Source organism: Perognathus longimembris, chromosome 20 (assembly GCF_023159225.1).
Source record: "Perognathus longimembris pacificus isolate PPM17 chromosome 20, ASM2315922v1, whole genome shotgun sequence".
Classification (NCBI taxonomy): domain Eukaryota; kingdom Metazoa; phylum Chordata; class Mammalia; order Rodentia; family Heteromyidae; genus Perognathus; species Perognathus longimembris.
The window spans coordinates 32706399-32726517 of record NC_063180.1 but is presented as its reverse complement, the minus strand read 5'-3'; the positions used below and the strand labels follow the sequence as shown (position 1 = coordinate 32726517).

Below are 20119 nucleotides of genomic sequence, written 5' to 3'. Positions count from 1 at the left end.
GCTGGGGGGGGGGCAGGGGATGGCGGCACAGACACTCACTGGATCACTTAGGGCCTCTTTCTCCATCTCTACCTTCCACCCCATCTCCATATCCCAGCTCGAATGTTGCTCATTGGTTTTGTTTTTTTTTTAATTAAATTTTATTGAAGGGGTGATGTACAAAGGGGTTACATAATAAAGTGGTGAGTACATTTCTTGTCATATTTGTTACACCCTCATTTTTCTTTCCCTTCCCTAGTTCAGGTAAGCAGTATATACAATATCCAGTGACCAAAATCATATATAGTAACCACGTAGGGTACGCTAAAGGAAATTTACCTAGAACATTAAACATAATGAACGTTGCTCATTGTAAATGTTTACTTCACTCATGCTCTAGTTTACTGAGGAGGGACAGAGGTAGGAAGGGAGGGAGGAAGGGAGGGAAGAAGGAAGGAGGGAAGCCAGAGTGTTCCTCCACACACACTGCACCTGGCCCCCAGCCTTACTCCTGGAAGGCTCTGGTCGAGTATCTGTCAGATGGAGGAGGTGGGCCTGAGGCTGAGGAGTGTGTGTATGTGTGTGTGTGTGTGTGTGTGTGTGTGTATGTGTGTGTGTGTGTGTGTGTGTGTTGGGGGGGGGATTCTGCATAGCAGGCCTTCCCCATCCTACCTCCTTCTTAGCAGGTTTGCCATATTCCATTTCGCAACATTGAGCCATCTGGGTTTTGTCCCATTTCCTTTGTAAGTCTGTATTTTTTTTAACCTGAATTGCATTACTTGGATTCACAAGGAATCAAATATGAGCTATAGAATAAACTTGACAGAAATGTGAAGAATATATGTGTGTGTGTGTGTGTGTGTGTGTGTGTATTTCTTTTTCCATAATGATGTTGGAAGAAACCTTACCTCATGGAATGCTGTCCGTTTCTGTTACTGACAGTCTCAGAATCCTCCTGATGGTTCTCAATTTCTCACCCCACATATCCTCCAGGTTATCTGTTATTTTTGTCTGGAACTAATTCCAGAGCTTACTCTACATCTCGCTCCCAGCCCCAGCTTTATGATTACGGTGATGCTCTCTTGCCTGTACAAGTGTGAGAAAGTATCAACTGGCCCTGCTCCTCTCCATCTCCCACTCCGTTCCTTTTATGCAGCTGGCCAAGGCTTCCTTGGCGGCGGGGGGGGGGGGGGGGGGGGAGGAGAAAGATCTCATTGTACAAAGCCCAGACCCCTGAAACCAACAACCTCTAGCCCCCCTCTCCTCACCCCTACAGGGTTTGGCCCGTTACCCCAACAAGTCTGCTGGTGTTCTATGACAACGATTTAGGAGGAGAATTTAATGCGCTCCATTTCCTCCTCCTTCCCCAGAATCAAAAAGCATACTGTATTTCTGCAATGGCCACTAAATGCCTGGGGTAATCTATGAGGAAGGAGAGAAGGTTTACGTTGGCGCACGGGTTCAGAGGTGTCGGCCCACTCTGGCTTGGCCCTCTTGCTTGGGGCCTATGGTGAGACAGATCACCCTGCTGGGGTACATGACATGGCAGCCTTGCTCATCTCATATTAGCTGAAAGGCAGAGAGAGAGAGAGAGAGAGAGAGAGAGAGAGCGAAGAATGAGCTGGGATCCTACAATATTCTTCAAGGACATGACCCCAAGGACCCAGCCTCCTTACACTAGGCTCTGCCTCTTAAAGGTTCCTACTGCCTTGCCATGGTGCCCCAGACCCAGGATTCATCCTTTAACACATTGGCAGATGCTTCTCGTTTAGGATGATACTTTCGGTTTCTCATAAATGTCCTTTGCTAGATAACAGCTAAAGAAGCAGAATCTGCCACTGAAATGTAATATTCAGGTAGTCCAATGTGTATGCACATGCATTTAGTTGTTGAATCCTTCCCGACTTTCGCCATTGAATCAGATGCTTTCTGAAATCCGCGTACCATTTCTCTCTAGGACACAACTGCCCATAAAACTCAAGAGTTGATCTTGACGCAGCTCATGAGCAGCTGAGTGACCTTGGACAAATCACCTACCTTTATAACCTTTACTCTCATAAAAGTTAGCTGTTTAAATAGTGGCCAACTCACAACCCAATGAGCTTCTGATCTGTAGACAAAAGTAGTCCTGAAGTGTCCAATATGGCGAACAGCACTTAGTGATTTCTCCAGGAAGTGGAGCCTATGTTATCCTTCTGGATGAATGCAAAGCCAGCTCATCAGGGATCAGCCTTATGTCAACCCTTGATGGCTCTGTCTCTCTCTCTCTCTCTCTCTCTCTCTCTCTCTCTCTCTCTCTCTCTACTCTCTCCTCCGTCTCCTCTCTCCCCACTTTACTCTCTCCTCTGTCTCCTCTCTTTTCTTTCCTTTCTCCCTTCTCTCACTGCTACTTTCCTCCCCTCATCCAAGTCTGATAGGATGGAGTATCCTTTTGATAAATTTTAATTTCATGAACTTGATGGGTTATCTCTTCCACATTTTCTTTTTACATATCTACTGTGAAAATGTTGCTGGATTTCCCTTACCCTCGTATAAGTTTGTATGGAGAAGACATTTTAAAGCAGATTTCCCAAATCAGAGTGAACGTTGCTATAGCTGTGGATTCCACAATGAATTAAGTTATTGAGAGTGTACATGCATGTGTTTTATTTAGTATGCGTCACTTCATTTTATGAGAAAATATTGGTATTGCGCTAAGTTTTGAAATAACATATAATTACATCCTCATTAATAGATGTCAAATATCATTTAATATATTGCTCCAATTAATGATGTCTTAAAATTAAACATCTAGTTCCTAACAAGTTATATTTAAATAATTATGTCAAATGCTAATGAAATAGTGTGCAGTAGCATCTTCCTGATACATATAAAATGAAATGACCTGCAGAATGAAGTTGACTTTGCTTTTCTTGGTAACTCGTCTCCCAGGTTCTGGCTTGCTCCTCCCTGCCTCCTCGTTCATCTGACCAGGAGTCCCATTCCCCTGGCTGGATGGGCCACAGTCCACAGTCTGCCATGAAACCAGGTCTCAGAGCCTGCTCTTTTGTTCTATCCTGGATGTCCTTTCATCTCCATATGAGGCTTCTCATATTCTCGTGGAGGCATCTCTTCTCTTCTCCTTGTTGGAGCCATGGGGTTCCGTCCACCCATCTCCCAGAATGCTCTGCCTACTTCTCTGCCTCAGGGACCATTCTCTGAACAATCTTGAGACTAACCTCTGACCCCTGACCTCTGAGCCCCACCCCCCCTTCTAGGTTCTCTGGCTCTCTTATCCAGCCATCACTCCTAGCAGATGGTAGGTGGATGCTGTTCTTTTTCCCTTTCTGTACCTTCTTTTTTTTTTTGGAACTTAATGGTCTATTTACCTAAAGAAACCAAAGATTTGTCAACATATGATAAGTGTTTGTTGAATGACTACATGATAAAGTAAATTGGGAACTCATTAAGAATTTGAGTGAATGTAGGCGTGCAGGAGTAATAAATCAGAGCCCTAAAACTTATGTGTTAAAATACAAAGTTTACAAAAACAGACTTGCATTAGGGATGGTGTGGATCAAGCTGTGTTGTACTTGTCACCCAACATGTGGAATTGTATCCTTTTCATGCAACTGCTTGAGACCCTGGGTTCAATTCCCCAGCACCACATATACAGAAAACGGCCAGAAGTGGCGCTGTGGCTCAAGTGGCAGAGTGCTAGCCTTGAGCAAAAAGAAGCCAGGGACAGTGCTCAGGCCCTGAGTCCAAGGCCCAGGACTGGCCAAAAAATAAAAATTAAAAAAAAACCCCACAAAATCGTAGAATCATAAAAAAAAAAACAACACCCCACCATACTAAGGTATCTACATGGCTGGCCAGTGGCTCAAGTGATAAAGCAAGCTTGAGGAGCATCTGAGAGGCCTTGGATTGAATCCCTTGTACTGTAAAAAATACAGTAAGATAAAAAAATGTATTACCAAGTAGTGCCAACGAGTTAAATGAGATTGTTTAAGGTATCCACCAGATGCCTATCAGTAAGTTCTCAAAGACAGTAGATTTGTTACTGCTATATTGTTCCATTAGTAACAGGAAAAAAACAAGTCAGCTACCTAATAGGGGATATGCTCCAAGAAAATGCTAAACCACCTGTTTCCCAATATTATTTTTCATTTGAGTTAAAGAAGCCTTTGAAATGAACTATAGGATATCACAGTTTAGTTTTAAATTAAGAGGGAAAATAACTCTATAAGTACACACATCTGTGTGGTGATTTATCATAGTTCTCATAATGGAGAATCAGGGTTTTTATTAAGTGATATTAATTTACTTCTTCCTTCTGCCAACTTGCTGTGACATATTATGCATCATGTTAAATATACAATATAGTGCACAATGTGTTTTATTATGTTTATAATACATTTCTCAGCTCTTCCTACAGTGATATTTATTTCCTGAATCCCTGTGACAAACCTCCTCTGACTTCTCTCTGACAAGATGCTTGCCTTTTCTTGCATGCTTGCCTGGCTTTAATCCTCAGAGTCTATTTCCTACTGTGTTAAGCATTTTGGCATGCAAATAAAGCCCATGTTATCATCTAAAAATTTACCACCCCTATTTTCTACTAGGCAAGTTAAAGTTGTGTCCTTTTGTAACAGTTCAAATCTAAATGTTTTCCCTGAAGGTCATCAGTCCTCTTTATAGCAAAATTGATTCTTTCGGCAAGTTCTCCATTAATTAAATTACCTTAAAATTGAATGTGAGATAAATTAGAATTGGTTTGTTGGGGTTCAGGGGAACTGTCTCCCAAGGTTCTGATGGCTTCCTGAAAAATGTTTAGATTCTTCTAAGATTCTTAAAGAATAGGAAATATCATGCAAAGATTAGATTTTTTTTGTCCATGGGGTTTGAATTGTCTTACAATGTAGATTGATTATTTATCTGCTTAGCATGAAGCCACACCTCCGGGTCAGATAATATCCCATTAGCATGTGGATGCCATCTCATTTCACACATCTGTTGGTGTCTCCCAGTTTTATGTCTGTAGTATGACCTCCTTCGCTGCTGTGGTACCTGCTGCTCGTGCAACCTGATTGTTGCGTAGGAAAAAGCAAGTGATGTATAGATGGGAGTGAGGGGGACTAGGACATAGGGAGACATCCACAGAGCTGTGGTTGCAGCCGTGCGTCAGTGGTTAGAGATCGCTGGCCTGGTTCTATGCACTGAGACCCAGAGCCATTTGGTTTTCTTGCTACAGCTGAGATCGAAATTCATTGCTCTGTAAACTCCTCAGAATCCCCCGGTATTTGAGAAAGCAAGGAGATTTGATTTTGTTCTTACAAGAAAAAGGCCTGTGTAAAGAATTCTTTTAGTCTGTAACAATAGCAACACTAAATCCTTTTATCTGAAACCCGAGAGCCTGATAGAAACATAGAATTTGGAAGACAGTTCCCCAGATAACAAAACAGAGTCTTTAAACAGCAATGCCGAATTTTTTTTTTCTTAGTTCATTTGGAGTCTTAAAACATTTAACCCATCCTATAAATTTTCATCTTCCACCTATGCATGTTTGCTTTCTTCATCTGAAACTATGAACAGCTCGTTTTAGAGGTCTTTCCTAATCAAGGAGGAATTAAAAGCCCTAGCACAAAATAAAATAGGGCATGAAGGAAAATAGAAGGCAAATATCTATGTATGGTGAATGAGACAGATCTCATATAGACTTGCTAATTAAGACCACCATTAGGGCTGTGGGGGTGGGGTGGGGCAAGGCTAACAGAGAGGGCGAGGGAGAGTAATTATGGTCAAAATTCTTTATGTATGTGAACATGGAACCCTGAAGTTTGATGATAAGGAGGGGTGGAGCAGGGAGGAGGAAGAGTGAATCCTCCCCAAATCCTTAGGTCACAGAACCTGTGGGGCTGAGTTCCTCACACTGAGTTAGGACAGGACCTTTGTCGCCTGCCCTGAGGTTGAATTCCCTGACATTTTTCCATGTACACTAACATGGCATGCTTTAGCTTACAGATTATACTACTAGGACCAAGGTGTCTCCCAGGGCACGGCAAAGTTTAAGAAGCTCTTAATACAACAAAGGACTTCCAAATTTCTCCAGTAGTGGTAAGTATGGGAAGGAAGGAAAGAAGGAAGGAAGGAGGGAAGGAAGGAAGGAAGGAAGGAAGGAAGGAAGGAAGGAAGGAAGGAAGGAAGGAAGGAAGGAAGGAAGGAAGAGAGGAGAAGGGAGGAGAGAGAGAGGAAGGGAAGGGAGAAGGAAGCAAGGAAAGAAGGAAGGAAGGAAGGAAGGAAGGAAGGAAGGAAGGAAGGAAGGACAGGAGGAGGGAAGGAAAGAGGAAAAGAAAGGAAAGGATGGAGAAATAAGGAAGGAAGGAAAGAAGGACAGAACAAAGGAAAGGGGAAGGAAGGAAAGAAAGAAAAAAGTGGGAGAGGAATAAAGGAAAGGAGTCTCTGAATAAGTGGATCTCTGTATACAGGCACAGATCCATAAGGATATGTATAAATCTGCTCAAGCTTTAATTTGCCTCATACTGACGTCCACTCCCCCTGGGCAAGGATGGGAGGAATGCAATGGAGACGAGGAGGTTAGGGTTACAGCCCCTCCCTGGTCCTCCTGCCTCCCTCCATGCCAGGTCTGAGAGGGGTGCTGATTTGGGGAGATCCGGTGTTTGAAATGCTGGGTTCCTTTTCTTTGAGTCCATGGAGATGAATTGCTTTGCTTCCTGGCACCAGCAAGGGGTAGAGAACCCAGGGCAGGTGTGGTTCATTCCGCTGCCTTGGGTGTCTCAACAAAGCCTCCATGGTAGTGCCATCCAACAACCCAGCTCCACGGTACTCGCCACAAGCCGGGCAGCAACCACAGCACTTTGGGGCTACCATGGGATAGGCTCACCAGTGGAAAATAGTTACTCAGCAGATTGGAGCTCTTTTCCAATCAAAGCAAACAAAAAAAAAATCAAGCCTTACTAATCTCGTGTCAAATATATGGGGGGGGGGGAATCAATCTTGAATACATTTTAGAGATACTGTTGGTACTAAAAAAATGCTGTACTCTCTGTAACTCTCATGAGCTGGAATTCCACCGAAGGCAGGTCAATGGGGCCATGTTGCAGGTAGAACATGATAACCACATGGAAGGAGACAGAATTTTTGGGAGAGAAGCAGCAGTTCCAAGCCCAGCATAGGAAGATTTAGCATGCACCTCTGCGGGGCTCTCCATCAACTTTTGGATACTTACTGTTATTTCTTTAAATGTAATGGTAATCATGGCCTCAAACTGCTGTAACACTGGCATTCCCCATTTTTTTTTCATCCCCAGCACTATTATTTGCCTGTCTGTTACAAGCCACTGTGAGTCAAAACTGTTAATCAGAACATAAAATAATGTCAGGAAGAGAACAGCATGGAGGAGTTAAAAATGAGCACTTGCATAATAAGGGAAGTGCAGGGTGCTGTTCTACAAGGTTCATTGACTTGGTGGCATGACAAGCAAACTAGAAGTATTTGTATCATGACCCATGCTTACTGTAACCCTGACTTAACAGTGGCTCGCATATCTGTTTGCCAAGTCACAAAAGAAATGCTGAGGTTAATTCTGTTGTATGACATGAAAAAACCCATGTTCTCTTTTCTTAAAAAGAAAAAAAAATCCACAATTTCCTTTCTGTCGACTGAGAAACCATTCCTGATCTTCTCTAGGGCTTGGCAGATCCCTGCATATTGCATAGTTGATATTCCGTAACCGAGTTTATTTCTTTGTGGTTTTGAAGCGTATACAATAGTGAGGCCCTCGTAGAAAATTGGAGGGGTGATATAGCACTTAGCAGAGAAAGTGAGACCACAAATTAAACAAAAATCTGAAGTGGTTGCAGCAGATGCGTGCTTCATTCCAGCTGTTCTTGGTTTCCTTTCAAATAAGGAGAGAATTCTCTCGTGCAAGCTTTTCAGAGATGAGGATGGGTTTTGCAGGTGTGTAGTTGAGTGAGTTGAGATTTTGGCTCCCGTTCATATGTGAGACTTCCCATGACCCAGTGACACTTACAATGCTTTCTGTAGCACATGGGGCAAACACTCCTCTTCTACTTGAAGCCCTCACCCCCAAAATACCCTGTAGAATGTCTCTGGAATCATTCAGGGAAAAAAAATATTGGAAGTAGACCTGTGGCTCGGTGATGGAGTGACAGCCTTGAGCGAGGAAAGAAGCCAACCAAGCCATGAGGATGGGTATTTGTAGATACTACAGTATTCATATGAATGGCATGGTGGTCATTTGTTAATCAAGTAGCCAAGCAGCTTGCTCATAGATGCTCTCTCTGCTTAAGTGACATCAGAACACCAGGGCTTTGATTGAGATTCCTATACAGCATAGATGTGCTCTCTCTCCTTGGTCCCTTAGCTACAAAGAATAGCCAGCCATGCCTACCAAGCCCCCTCTGTAACACTGAGGAAAATCCAGGACAAGAGCTGAAGAGACAGGATTGTGGCTTGCTTTGATGGAGCTCCATAAACCATGTTAAATGAGTGATTTTGTGAACATTGACGTGGTTGTCTTTGCCTTTAGCCCACTTGGGTCAACCCATTTTTCACATCTGTTAGGAAGCTATGAGAGGGAAATTCAGGTTGATGAAGCAATTGGGCTCGATTTCACTAAACATATCTCAAATCATCCAACTCTCTCCTCCCTCTGTTCATCGCCCCCCTCCACCCCTTCCATTCTCTCCCTCTCCCATCCTCTGTTTCTATTCTGACAAACAATTTGGACCACAACTCCTCTGATCACCCACCACACGGTTATTTGATAAGAAGGGGGGACATTCATTTCCATGCTTTTCCGTGACAGAAATGATGATGGATTGTTTTTTACTAGACCTCTAGATCATGGGACAGGACCCAAGACTTTGGAGTTTGTGCTGAATGAATGTGACATCCCATCTTTCCTCAGGATGGGTAAACTTTGCACATGAATATTTATTGATTGGGTCATAAGGTATGGGGCATGCTTGGTTTGATTTGATTGCCTTCTCTGCGTTCAAATATTGAAAAACAATACCTGAACCTCTCAGATCTATCTTTTTACAAACTGTAAACAAAAGCAGCACCAGCCAGCATTAACTACCCCGTAGACTTGTTTGTTAGTTGATATTTTGAATGAAGTGAAAAATGAGTGCAAAGGGCTTGGTACCTAGCCAGTGCCTCAGTAATGTTTACCCGTGAACCACCACCCCTCCCTCCTTCAGTGTATACTACCTTTCTCTGTTTATAGGAAGAGTTTCATTGCTTGAGCTAACAGCAACAACAGAAAGACCTCATAGAAATAATAAAGTATGTCCTTTTCCCTTACAAGTGTTGAATCCATGGCAGACTCTGTGAGGGTGTGAAGGAAACTGACAAATGGAGAGCCCTAGGGAACAGTGCTAATTGTTCTCCGCGGTGATGGCTAGGCACTCACAGTCCAATGATTGGAGTCTTTAGGCTTTTACAACTTGTCTCATGGGCTTCAAAGATACACAGGAGATGGGGCCCAACAGTCCCCTGTACCCCCAAATCAGCCACCCACCTCCCTAGGGAGATCACAGTGGTTCTTTTCTAGCCCCCAAAAGGCTGACTTACCTACAGACCTGCATTTCATCACAGGCATTCCTTGGGGCTCAGGCTTTTCAAAAGGGAGACGGGTGATAGGCAGGAGGTTGGGTAAGTGCTAGTGTCTGGAATTTTAAAAGTGTTCTCCTAGGGCTTCTCAGTGGGGTAGCTGCCTCTCAAGCTCTGGCAGGCACCCAAGTCTCCAGCATGACCTCAGCATTTAAAGAGAAAACAAGTGTTAAAAAAAAAAAAAAAAGAATCCACCAAGCTGCATGTTTTAAGCAGCATCAACATCAAGAAATGCCATAGGCTGAGTTGGGTTCACCCTGTTAGCATGCAGAATTATTGTGCACTATAGAAAACCTGTGGTTTTTTTTTTCCTTCCAACCAAGAAAGAAAACAAACAAAATGTGGGGTAGAAAAAGCAGAACTAATTAAGATCGTCATATCTCAATAAATATGCAAATGGAAAATCAAAACAAAGAAATTTCTATTTATCACATCATAAAGTTGCAAATTGCTGTACAAGGTGGCCAGGAAGATTTATAAAATGGTTTCACTGGAAGCCTGGGTTTTGAAGCTCGGTAATAGGTCCCTGTGCAAGGAGGAAGATGATGATGAAGTTGGCAGGATAAGATCGCTGGCGCAGAATTATTTTCCCTCCACTCACTGTAGAGAAGAATGGAGGATAAAGATTCAGAGGAGTGAGCATTTGTAATGTTCTTTTTTATTATTCTTATTAGCCTTAAGTAGTTGTACAAAGGAGTTTCAGCTCGACATGTCAAAATCAGCTTTTACTGATTCAAAAAAAAAATGTTCTCTGAATTGATTCTCTGAGTTTCCCGGCTCTATAGTCATAGCATCAACAGATATTAGTATTCATTTTTCTCTTTACATATTGAAATATCTTGGGTTTCTTTTTTCTTAACACATTTTATTGAATTTAATGTCCAGAAGAAAATGATCATTGATGGTAGTTCTTTTTGACAGGAAAATCTTGGTGTTGTCTTTCAACCGAAGGCTTGTGATATTTATGATTATTGTATCACACATGATGACGGCCATTGGGATTTTGATTAAATGACATGTCTGATTTAATTGCAGAGATTTAACAACTTCACAAGATTGGAATTATATCGTGACTGAGGCTTTCCATCATCCTAGCAGGGAGGGCCGTCTAGTCTTCGATTATTATTATTATTGTTCCTCTTGAATGCAGGAATCTTTGACGAGGAAATTCTCTTACCCTTCTTCCTTTATTTCATATAACATAATTCAGTTATTTCTTTTCCTCAAACCCCTACCCCACAAAGATGGGTTTTCTCAAGTTTCAGACACTTTTATGAAATGGTCCTCTAGCTGGATGCCAGGGTTTCAGTGTGTAATCTTAGCAATTCAGGAGCCTGACATCTGGAAAATTGTAATGAGAGGCCAGCCTGGGTAGAAAAGCTTGTGAGCGCCCCCACTCCCCACAAGCTCCAAAGTAAAGAGCCAAAAACTAGGCTGGAGGCATGGCTCAAGTGGCAGAGTGTCAGCCAAGCAAATGGAAAACCCTGAGTTCAAACCCCAGTACCACCAAAAAACAAAAAACTGCCCTTACCACCAAGAGAAGAGCTTTCTTGTAAGACTTGCTTGCAATCACATTGACTCCATAATTCTAATTATCCCTGAGCTCTGGTAGCTGTTGATTGACCCTCTGTCTCCAGAATTATTCTATCTAGGAAACAGTAAATAAACTCAATTGTACAGTACAGGATCCTATAAGACTGGCTTCCTTTCACTAAACACCATGCCCTTAACGTCTGAGTTGCTGAAAATGTCTGTAGTTCTCTCATTTTTTTTTATAGTTGATATTCTATAATTTGTACCTACCATAGTGTTTTTTTTTTTTTTACCTGTCCACCTACTTTAGGATATTAAGATGGTTTCTAGGATTGAGTTATTACAAATAAAACTGCAATGAATAGTCAAGTGCAGATTTAGGTGGGTAGTAATGTTTTTCCATAGTCTTAATTTGCATTTTAATCTGCATTTTAATGGCAATGTTGATGAGTGTCTTCTCGTGGGCTTATTGTTCACCCTCATGCCTTCTTCAGGAAAAATAAATGTGTCTTCTGATCACTTAGGTATTTTGTAAATAGATGGTTTGTGTCACTTTGAGAGTTGGTTTTTTTTAAAAAACAAATTCTGGATATGAGTCTTTATCAAATATGTGTTTCAAAAATGCTTTCTTGTCGCCAGGACCTTCTTTCCTGTATCTTTCATTAAGTCAGAATTAACGTTGGTTTCTGATGAAACCACCTTTTAATTTTAGGGATTTTTCTCTTATAGATTAGAAACTTGGTGTCATTTCTATGAAATATTTGTCTGCTTCAAGATTTCAATGGCTTTATACAAGCATCTTATTTTCTAGAACTTTCATTGGTGTGTGCGTCACATCTGGACTCATAATGTACCTTGACTTAATTTCATATGAAGTCTCAGGTTTAGGTGAAGGTTAATTTTTCTCTTCTGTGTTACAGATATTGAACTTCCCCCATACTTTTGAGTTAAAGACAGTTTTTTCCTGCTTTGAATTTTGTGTGCATTTTTGTAAAAATAACAAAAAGAAACAGCTGACTTTCTTTCTGTGTTCTTGTCTCTGTATTGGTCTATGTGGTTGTCATTTGCTGGTATCTTTATTGCTGTGGATGTATACATCTTGCAATTGAGGACAGTGATTTTCTGGCTACTTTAGTCTCATTTTCAATATTTTAAAGCTATTTCTAGGACTTAGCCTTCCCATAGAAATTTAAGACTAATCTTGCCAAGATCAATGAAACTCTTTTGAGATTCTGATAAGGATCAGGTTAGATTTGAATGTCAATTTCAGGGCAATCCCAGCATTACCATGCTCCATCTTCTAGGCTAGCTATCTTTCAGCATTTGTTTAGAGCTCAGTTGATTTTTGTGATTTTTTTTTTTTTTAGTTTGTATCATATGCCTGGCTTATATGTTAGGTTCATACCAAAGTATTTCATTTTTTTATTATATATGCTTAGCAACTTAAGAAGTTCACTGCTGCTGTGTAGAAATATGGTATTTTTTATTATCATTAAGTGAGTGTACAAAGGAGTTGACATTTAATAAGGAGTCTACAACTGGGCTTGTTGTTTTTTTTGTCAGTTGTAGGGTTTGAACTCTGGAACTCTGGACCTGGGTGCGAGTGTTGTACCACTTTGATCCACAGTGTCACTTCCAGTTTTCTGCTGTTTAATTGAAGATAAGAGTCTCACAGACTTTCCTTCCCAGGCTATCCTTAGATCTCAGCCTCCTGAGTAGCAAAGATTACAGGCATGAGCCACCAGTGCCTGGGTAAAACTAATTTTATATATTGATCTTGTAACCTATAAACTCTCTGAGCCCAGAGTTCTAGGACTTTTTTTTTTTTTTTTGTCTTGTGGCCCATGGAGGAAAGCCAGGAATTTATTATGGCAAGATTGCTCCTTTATACTGTGGATTCCTGGAAACAGCCTTGTAGGAAAGTCTTCTCTACCTATTACCTATATTGCATTAACCAACCACAGATGGCCATCCTAAGTTCCTGAATTTAGAAGCAACATCATAAAAGTTATATTTTGGAGAAATTATTCGCTTTGCCAAGTTGGATGCATTAACCTGTAACCCAGGTGTGAAGCATGAGACTTAAATGTGTATTTTCTTTCCACACCATCTCCTACCATCTCTTTAGTTCTATTGCAGAGCAGTGGAATGAACATTGTTTTAGTTGCCTGTACTTTGTAAGTCACTGCTAGACAACAACTCAATGGACATTCACCTGAACTCTTGGAGACATTATTCTTGTCTATTCTAGGATATTAACTGTGTGTGTGTGTGTGTGTGTGTGTGTGTGTGTGTGTGTGTGTGTCTTGTTTTCCCCCCAAGTCCCACAGCCACTGGGTTTTAAAGCTAGGCTCTCTTCAGTAATGTACTGCACAACCAACTCTACCCCTAGCATGGTGGCAACCAAGTCTCTGGTGCTCAGATTTCACGCTGATATCAGATTGTGTGGCAGCCAATCCAGTCCTTCCCCTTCCTTTCTTCAATGACTTTTATTATTACCCACAAGTCAACCTGTGAAACATGATGTCAGCTGAACAGTGTGGTACTAGAAGCAAAGTTTCTCTTTCTTCTTGCTTCTGCTCCATTCCATTCAGGCAGTGTCTGGCTGCACCTTCTGTTTAGGGTGCACAGAGGGTCTGGGGGAGCACAGAATGAGCCTCCCATCCGTCAGCAGACAATTAAGTACTGGCCTCTGATTCATTTCCCTAGTGAACTTGTAACGGTGCTGCTGATTACCCATTTTCATTGTTTATGGCCAGGCAGGTGGATGAACAGCTCTGCCTGATTTATGAAGTGCTTGCCTTCTATAAATCACAGGAGTAGGAGCCCAGCATGCTGCTAATCCTAATTGGTTAAGTCCTAAGTAGGGAGTGATTAGAAAGTCTTCAGGAGTCTCATGCAAATGAGAGGGATATGCCACTCTGGGGAGCGAATTCCCCTTGTAGGGGATAGGAAGTCATTGGTGGCTTATTCCCACCACTGGCCAGCATCTGATCATCTCCCAGGCATTATTAAATTAGAGGAAGAAAAAAGGGGATAACAGGATGCATAGACATAGCGGAAACAGAATGCCTCTTTCCCAGTCTCTCAATTCGTTAATTTCCATATGGGTTAATTTTCTATCTCCCGGCAGCTACTTTTCATGATGAAGGATAACAGTGCGCCATTGCTGCCTGCTCTATGGGATGGAAAGCATGGAGGATTTGGAGTCCTGTTTGCCCCGACTCTAACCCCACTCTGTCCTGGGGACGAGAGGGAGTGTCTTTAGCATTGCCATGGCAACATTACAGGCTTGCTTACTTGAGGCTTCAAGTCCTCCCAAAATCCTAACCATGTGAGGCCCTCCTCATCCACACAGATTGGAAATTTGATTGGCTTAGAAATGTTCTTCTCAAAAAGGAAGAGGGCGCCCTGGATTCTCGATCTCAAGGTAATGATTGAAGACGGGAGAGAGCAAGAACCATGTATCTCGGGGTGACACAAATAAGAACCATGCATCTCAGGGTGACACAAAGTCTTATGGTTAAGAGTTAAGGGGAGAGCGGCACCCTCCTTTCTTGTTCCAGCTGCCATAACTATTCTTCTCTTGGGCTAACTTCTCTTCTCCTCCTCTCTCCTGTCTCTCCTCTTCCCTTTTCCTCTTTCCCTTTCCCCTGTGTGCTTCCTCCTTCCCCACCTCCCTTTATTCTCCTCGCAACGCGGGAACCTGTGTCAGATGTGGCGGCAGCAGTGGCGGCGGCAGCAGCTCCTCATCTGAGCTTGACGATGAGCCACCATGCTTGGAAGAGATTGACTACAGTGCAGACAGCAGCTCAGAGCAGGAGGCCAGCCTCTCGGAGCTGGACAGGCAGATTCAGGAGTGTGCCTTCCACAGGGATGAGGAAGAGGAAGAAGAAGAGGCGACAGGGCAGACCAGAGCGGTGCCACTGTCTGGAGGCCCATGATGAACGGTGTCTCCAGCCACTGGGCTAGAGGCCACTGGGTATGTGCAGCAGCATCAGATACACAGTGTGTACACATTGAGAGTACACGAGGCTGACCTGTGGAAGCTCAGTCCCCCCACGTCCCGATTTTGCTCCAGTTTCACTCTGCAAAAAGGGCACCTTCATAATCATAGAATTTACACCCACGGCTGTGAGGCCCTTGGCGCCAGAGCTATGCATGCTGCCCTGGTGCTCATAGTGCACCTGATTATCTCAAGGAGCAATGGTGAGCTCCGTCCCCTTTCCTGTAGACTGAGAGCAAGAGCCTCTCCCCCTATTCAGAATTCTAAGTGGTTACACAGGGTCTTCTATGATTGTTATCTCTGCATCTTCACATGGGGTGTCCCCAATACCAATAAAGGGTCTTGCCAAGGCTCTAGGAGTCCTGACCTATCTTCATCTAATGGGTGATGGATTGGGTAGCCACGTAATTCCACGTAGCATGCTCACACACTTTGGCGGTGGGATACTTTACAGGTCTGGAGTAGATTCTATGGAGAAAGGACACGGTCACTGGTCTTGATAAATGTACAACTCCTACACACATTCAGGCCATTTCCCCTGTTGGAAGACCGTGAGATATCCTGGAAAATTCATTTGCTTAGGAATCAGGCAGACAGGCATGGTTCATATCCTAGATCTGGCAGTTTGCTTGTTATGAAAACTCAGACAAGTAATTATATCTCCATGAACTTCAGACGGGTTTTCTTTCTTTCTTTTTTTCTTTCTTTTCTTTCTTTCTTTCTTTTCTTTCTTTCTTTCTTTCTTTCTTTCTTTCTTTCTTTCTCTCTTTCTGTCTTTCTTTCTGTCTTTCTTTCTGTCTCTCTTTCTGTCTGTCTTTTTGTTTTTTAAATACATGCAGTGGGAAGGAAAGTATCTGTATCACAAAGTTCTGGTGAGGATGAAATGGGATAATATATAAAAATGTGTGGCTTGGCACATGTGACACGCTGAGGTTGGCTGGTTTCCCTTTGCAATACAGAGCATTCAGTAGAAGTTTTCTCACTGTTCCAAAAAGAAAAAGTGAAAGGGGGGGGAAGAGACATTCTCTGGGGTCTCATGATTGAGAAGTCTGTGGAGGAAGTTTCCTAGGTACAGAGGAGTGGAGCCCAGAGCAGGAATAGTTGAGATCCATGAAGATGAAGGGAGGCCTTCCAGCAGGCAGAAGGAAGCAGCAAGGAGACATGAATGAAGAGGTTCAGGTCCACACAGGAGGGCCCAGACAGCCGATGAGGAAGAGATAAAATGGGACATACATTGAATGAGTCAGTACTATTTTGAATGTAGCTTTGCTCAAATGCCATGATTACTCCCCGTTGGGATTCGATTTGATGACAAGCAATGGAAATTCCAAAGCATGAATAGATTCAATCGATCCAAGTGTTTCTCAGACACGGGGGATGCCCAGGTGCATGGCATAGCTACTCAGTGCTCAGTGTCAGAGATCGGCCTCTATAGTTCTCAAGCTTCTACTCAAAAATCGAAGATGCTGGCAGACACATCAGCTTTTTCCTCCATGTCCTGGACCTGCAGCAAGACAAACGCTAAGAGAAAAGCATGTGTTTCCTATCTTTTCCAAAGCTATGTTTCTAAGTAACTTCACCAGGGCCAAGGACCCACTGCAGGTGATACAAGGGCCTTGGCAAATGCAGTTTTTACCTGGCATTAGCACAGCTGGGATTTGATATTTTAGCACTAAGGAACTTTTTCCTGATGGGTCCCACCCCTTCCTACCAAGAGAGTTTTGGAAACATTAAAATAATTGTAGGAAAAACAAAACCGTACAATGTACGGCTCCATTTGACAAGCAGACAGCCATAGAGCAACATGTGGCCATCATTGAGCGTGGAGATGGGGGCGGGGGGGAGGCAAGCGCTCTGTGATTTAGGGAATTAAGATCATTGTTGGTAATCTCTTCTTTTTCCAGTTCTTTCCCAAGTTCTCTTGAACATGTGTCCTTTGAATTAAGCCTTTCAGATTTCTATCACATGCGTAGGAATTTCACAAGAAGGCGCAAAGTCACCATGAATTCTCAACTCACAGTTTCTCTTAGTTTTTTCCCATATTCAATCTATCCATATTTCCATTCTTATCTGGCTGCTGTTCTTTTGAGAGAAGGCAAGTTCTTCCTGTATTGTCCCAGCTGGTGGGGACCCTCCTGCTTCCCTATTGCTGGGATTACAGGTATGCACCAAGGTGCCCAACACCTTTCCATTCTTAAATAGGGGGTTGCAGACCCTATTCCCCTGAGAGGTGAAAGCCACAAAAATCTGGGATGTAAAAGTGGGGAAATAAAGGTGTAATCATAGTTCACCACCTGAGACCCAATTAATTTATGAGAGTGGTAATTTCTACCTAGCTTGTTTCCAAGAGAAAATGACCAGGACTGTACATTTCTACATGGGAGTCAGTTCAGGAAAAAAAAAAAAAAACAGAGCCATAGAATATTGATTGTTCAATGTATGCAGGAAAATGTCATCAAGCACCTACTATGTGCTATGCACATGACTAAGCTTGAAGGATGCTGAGAAAATGACTCGATGTACCCTAAAGTCAGCTGAGATGTATGAACGATAAGACTTCATTTTTAATTTGTTTCTATATTTTATTAAGACCAAAAACCTTATGTTGCTAAAAAAAAATGCTATGCAAAAGACAAAAAAAAATTTCAATGAATTCAAAGGTTTTCAGTGCTAACAGTCTACTTGGAGAAGATGATCATTTATATGATTTGTGAGGGCTGCGCATGAAATTTCAGATAAAAGGAGAGGAAAGGCACGCTAGGAAATTGAAACGGTTTGTGCCATGATCCAGTGGTAAGATTGGAGTCTGGGATGAAATATATGGTGTGACAGAAGCAAGGAGCGGTTGGCCTTGTCCTGTCCGTGTGACGTGATGGTTCTGGCAGAGTGTTGAGAGCCGAGGGCCGGCAGGTCTGTGCTTGGAGGACACCGCATTCATCCAGGGGCCCTGGGCCCTGTGCTCACTTCGGTGAGATCTGGCTATGTGGTCCCAGGGAACCATCCCAGCTGGGTGCCTGGTTACATCTTGTGACCGCCCCCCTCCATCTGTTTTCTTCTGCGCCTCCAGTGAAAGGCTGCAGCCACAAAGACCATTTGACAGTAGCCCGACTCCTGAGTCGCAGGTGCTCACTGAGGGTTGCCAACAGTGGGAAGGTCACCTTCCACCCCTCAAGAAAGCAGTGGTTCACACGGGCAGCTTCCCTCATCAGCCTGGTCAATTCAGCAGTGGGGGTTAACGTCCTATTCCGAGAAAAGCCTCTGCCTTCTGCCAGTGGAAGAAACGGCCACAGAACGCCTGGTATAAGTCGTGTGTGTTAAAGACTGAGGCACAGATCTGAAGAGTCAAGTTCTCATTAGAGTGATGGATTTGTTTGGCCCTCCTGGTGCCCCTTCCCAAGCCCCCTCTGCCCCCCTCAAAAGTGCTAGTCTTAGACACACAGATAGTAGGTCATTTGAGCAATGAGGATTCAGTCCTCGGGCCTGCTTCTGTCCACCCGACTGGTGCCTTTCTGTGTTTGCATGGTAGCTTGGCTTTGCATGTGTCTGTGTTTTGAATTTTTTGTTTAAAAAGAGAAAGAGTGGCGAAAGGAATTTTGAGATAGTAATTAGTTGCACTACTGCTTTTCAGTGTCTGATAATCAGAAAGATACCATTGTGTCATGTCACTTTCAAAAATATGTGTTAGGTACGTTCCAATGCAATGAGGCTAGCAGTGAGCTTGAATTCCCAACAGCAGTCTACACACACGCCACAGAGAAGGAGAGAAAGTGACAGAAAAGGTGGGAAATTCAGAGAGAAACATGGAGAGGGAATGCAGGAGGAGTTAGAGGAGCAGCAGAAGAAAAAGAGGAAGAGGAGGAAGAAAAGGTGAAGAAGGAGATAAAGAGGAAGAGGAAATAGTGGAGGAGGGTGATGAAGATGGAAAGATTTAAATAGGAGCTCAGTGAATGAAGGAGGGTGGGCCGTAGGATGTATTTATAAAGTCTAGAAGTGCTTAGAGGATGACCCTGAGGTAACTGTCACACAGCAATGGAGATGAAGACCTTTGGCTTACAAAATGAGGCTCATCTCTCATTGGCAATGATGCCAGCTGGACTCCAAAGGTGTGCTTGTCTTTGGGGCTGGCTGTGATTGTGGAGTAATATTGGTTCAGTCCTCTTTGGAAGAGAACACACGCCATGGAAGAATTACTGAATCGATCATATTTAGGGTTTTATGGCAAGACTTAAAATGACTGGGGCAAAATGGGTAATTCCACATTCAGGGATTTCCTGTGACCTTTAATGGTCCCTAGAGCTTTCAGGGGGCAAACAGATGATTTCTTGATAACAGATGTGTATTATGTTCATCCTCTGACAAAACTAAAAGACAAAAAGCCTAGTTCTTCAAAATAATCCAGTTGCAATATGTGATGGTAACCTGGGTGTTGAGGTTAAGATAGACCATAGGTGAGCTCGGCTGTGGACTGGCCGTGGATTGAAGTGAAGCCAAGATGCCCCCCAGGCCTGCTTGCAGGCAGGGTAAGGAAGTTCAAAGACTGACTCTTCTCCTGTGCACCACCCACATAGGAACAGCTGCCCACGCTCTGCTCTGCTCACACCATTGCTGACCCAGCTCAGCAGGATCTGAGGGCATTCATGATGCTATCATGTACAGGCACGATTTCAGTGAAGGATGGAGTTGTTGTCACTCCCCAGACAAACCAGATTCCCTAACTCATGATTCTTCCATGTTCCCAGTGGGGTGGCATGACAACGAAGATGGAGCTAATGTGTGAGCAGACATATGGCTCTCTATGGGCCTCTCAAACCACGTCTGACCCTCACCACCCAAGCCCCTGAGCTGAGCTCACTTGTGGTGGTCATCTTACAGGTGAGGATGTTGGGGGTGAGGGTGGTAGTCTATGTAGGAGATAAAGACCAGAATCACAGCTTTACTGCAGGCAGCCTGGCTCAGACCTTC

At 43.1% G+C, this 20119-nt stretch overlaps 1 protein-coding gene across 1 annotated transcript in view; it reads left to right on the top strand.

Moving 5' to 3' along the window:
• Agbl1 (AGBL carboxypeptidase 1) overlaps positions 1-15509 on the top strand; it is a 397351-nt gene extending 381842 nt beyond the window's left edge. The window contains exon 23 of the mRNA XM_048369043.1: positions 14867-15509. Within this exon, the coding sequence (XP_048225000.1) occupies positions 14867-15095 (229 nt within the window). The 3' untranslated portion in view covers positions 15096-15509. The remainder of the gene's footprint in view (positions 1-14866) is intronic.
• The last annotated feature ends 4610 nt before the right edge of the window (positions 15510-20119 follow it).